Source organism: Polistes canadensis, unplaced genomic scaffold, assembly GCF_001313835.1.
Source record: "Polistes canadensis isolate GaletaPanama2010 unplaced genomic scaffold, ASM131383v1 scaffold_160, whole genome shotgun sequence".
Taxonomy (NCBI): domain Eukaryota; kingdom Metazoa; phylum Arthropoda; class Insecta; order Hymenoptera; family Vespidae; genus Polistes; species Polistes canadensis.
Genome location: NW_014569707.1, coordinates 165,045 through 166,330, shown reverse-complemented (window position 1 = coordinate 166,330; position 1,286 = coordinate 165,045). Strand labels below are relative to the sequence as shown.

General features: G+C 26.0%; 1 protein-coding gene across 1 annotated transcript in view; it reads right to left on the bottom strand.

The window, feature by feature from the left end:
• The window catches only part of LOC106788998, a gene marked incomplete in the record, with an annotated part of 47,295 nt that overhangs the window by 7,377 nt on the left and 38,632 nt on the right, over window positions 1-1,286 (bottom strand). The window contains 2 exon segments of the mRNA XM_014752773.1: window positions 177-440; window positions 867-1,139. Of these exon segments, the coding sequence (XP_014608259.1) occupies window positions 177-440; window positions 867-1,139 (537 nt within the window).

Here is a 1,286-nt window from a genome sequence, read left to right as displayed (position 1 = left end):
TATAAGTTTTGTATATAACACTATTCTATATTATAAGAAATAACAGGAATACTTTATGTGCTAATATAATTGATGGGATTATTTTGTATAAATAAATTTTAATTCTATATAATATATTTGAGAATATTGAAATAATCGATATGAAATATAGACTATATAAATATTTGTTTACTAACCAATGGTTCCTTTTCGTAATCAGTTCCAACACTTTCCCAACCATTAACACCAGTTTTTCCATCAATGAGTTTGTAATGATCCTGCGAGTCGACGAAAGTTACGGCCCTTTTTTCTAGTAATCGTTGAATCAATTCTATAAGACCCATTTCTTTGTAAAGTACTCTTTCTATCGCACTACCGTATTGTCTTTTGTGTTTTAACCATCTTGCTATGAGCGGTAACATTGCTTCATGAATCAACGGGTAAGCTGAGTTTGCATTTAACTGAAAATTAATTTTATTAAATAATATAATTAACATTTATTATTATTATTATTATTAATATAATATAATATAATATATAACTAATAAAATAATAAATAATAAATAATAAAATAATATAATATAAACTATACGACAAGTTTAACAATAAAAATTTGTTAAACGAAACTACGTTTAATAAATTACACATTTTCTTCTTCTTATTATTATTATTATTTTTTTTTTAATTAATAAAATATGTTAACAATGAAAATTCGTTAAACGAAACTTTTACGTTTAATAAATTACACATTTTCTTCTTATTATTATTAATTAATAAAATATGTAAATTAATTTTCCCCATAACAGGTGAGATCATTTTTTTTTTATCTCAATTAGAATTTAAATAGAAAAAATAATTGATCTTCTTAATCTTTTTTTAATACCAACCTCCAATACGTCAGCACTCACACCTTTGTCTCTCAAGGCCGAACACCTTACGGTGTTTATCGGAAAATTGATGGGAAAGGTAGAACTTCGTTTGATGATCTCCGTTATGGTTGTCTGTGGTGGTATCGAAACGTCCAAGCAATTCTTAAGAAGTTCTTTAGTGTCTTCGTCGAATGGGACACCATTAGGTGCGCCCAATGTATTTTCCCATGAGATTTCTGGCGGTTCTTTCGTCAATGCTTGCTGACGAGTTTCCTCGACTCTTCGTTGACTCTATCGAGTTTATTTATAACAAAATAGATCATCATTTTTTTTTTTCTTTTTTCTTTTTTTCCATTAATTATTTTGCGCAAAATTTTTTTTTATATTTTTATAACAATTTTTATATATATTTCATATGTTATAATATACACAGGTATA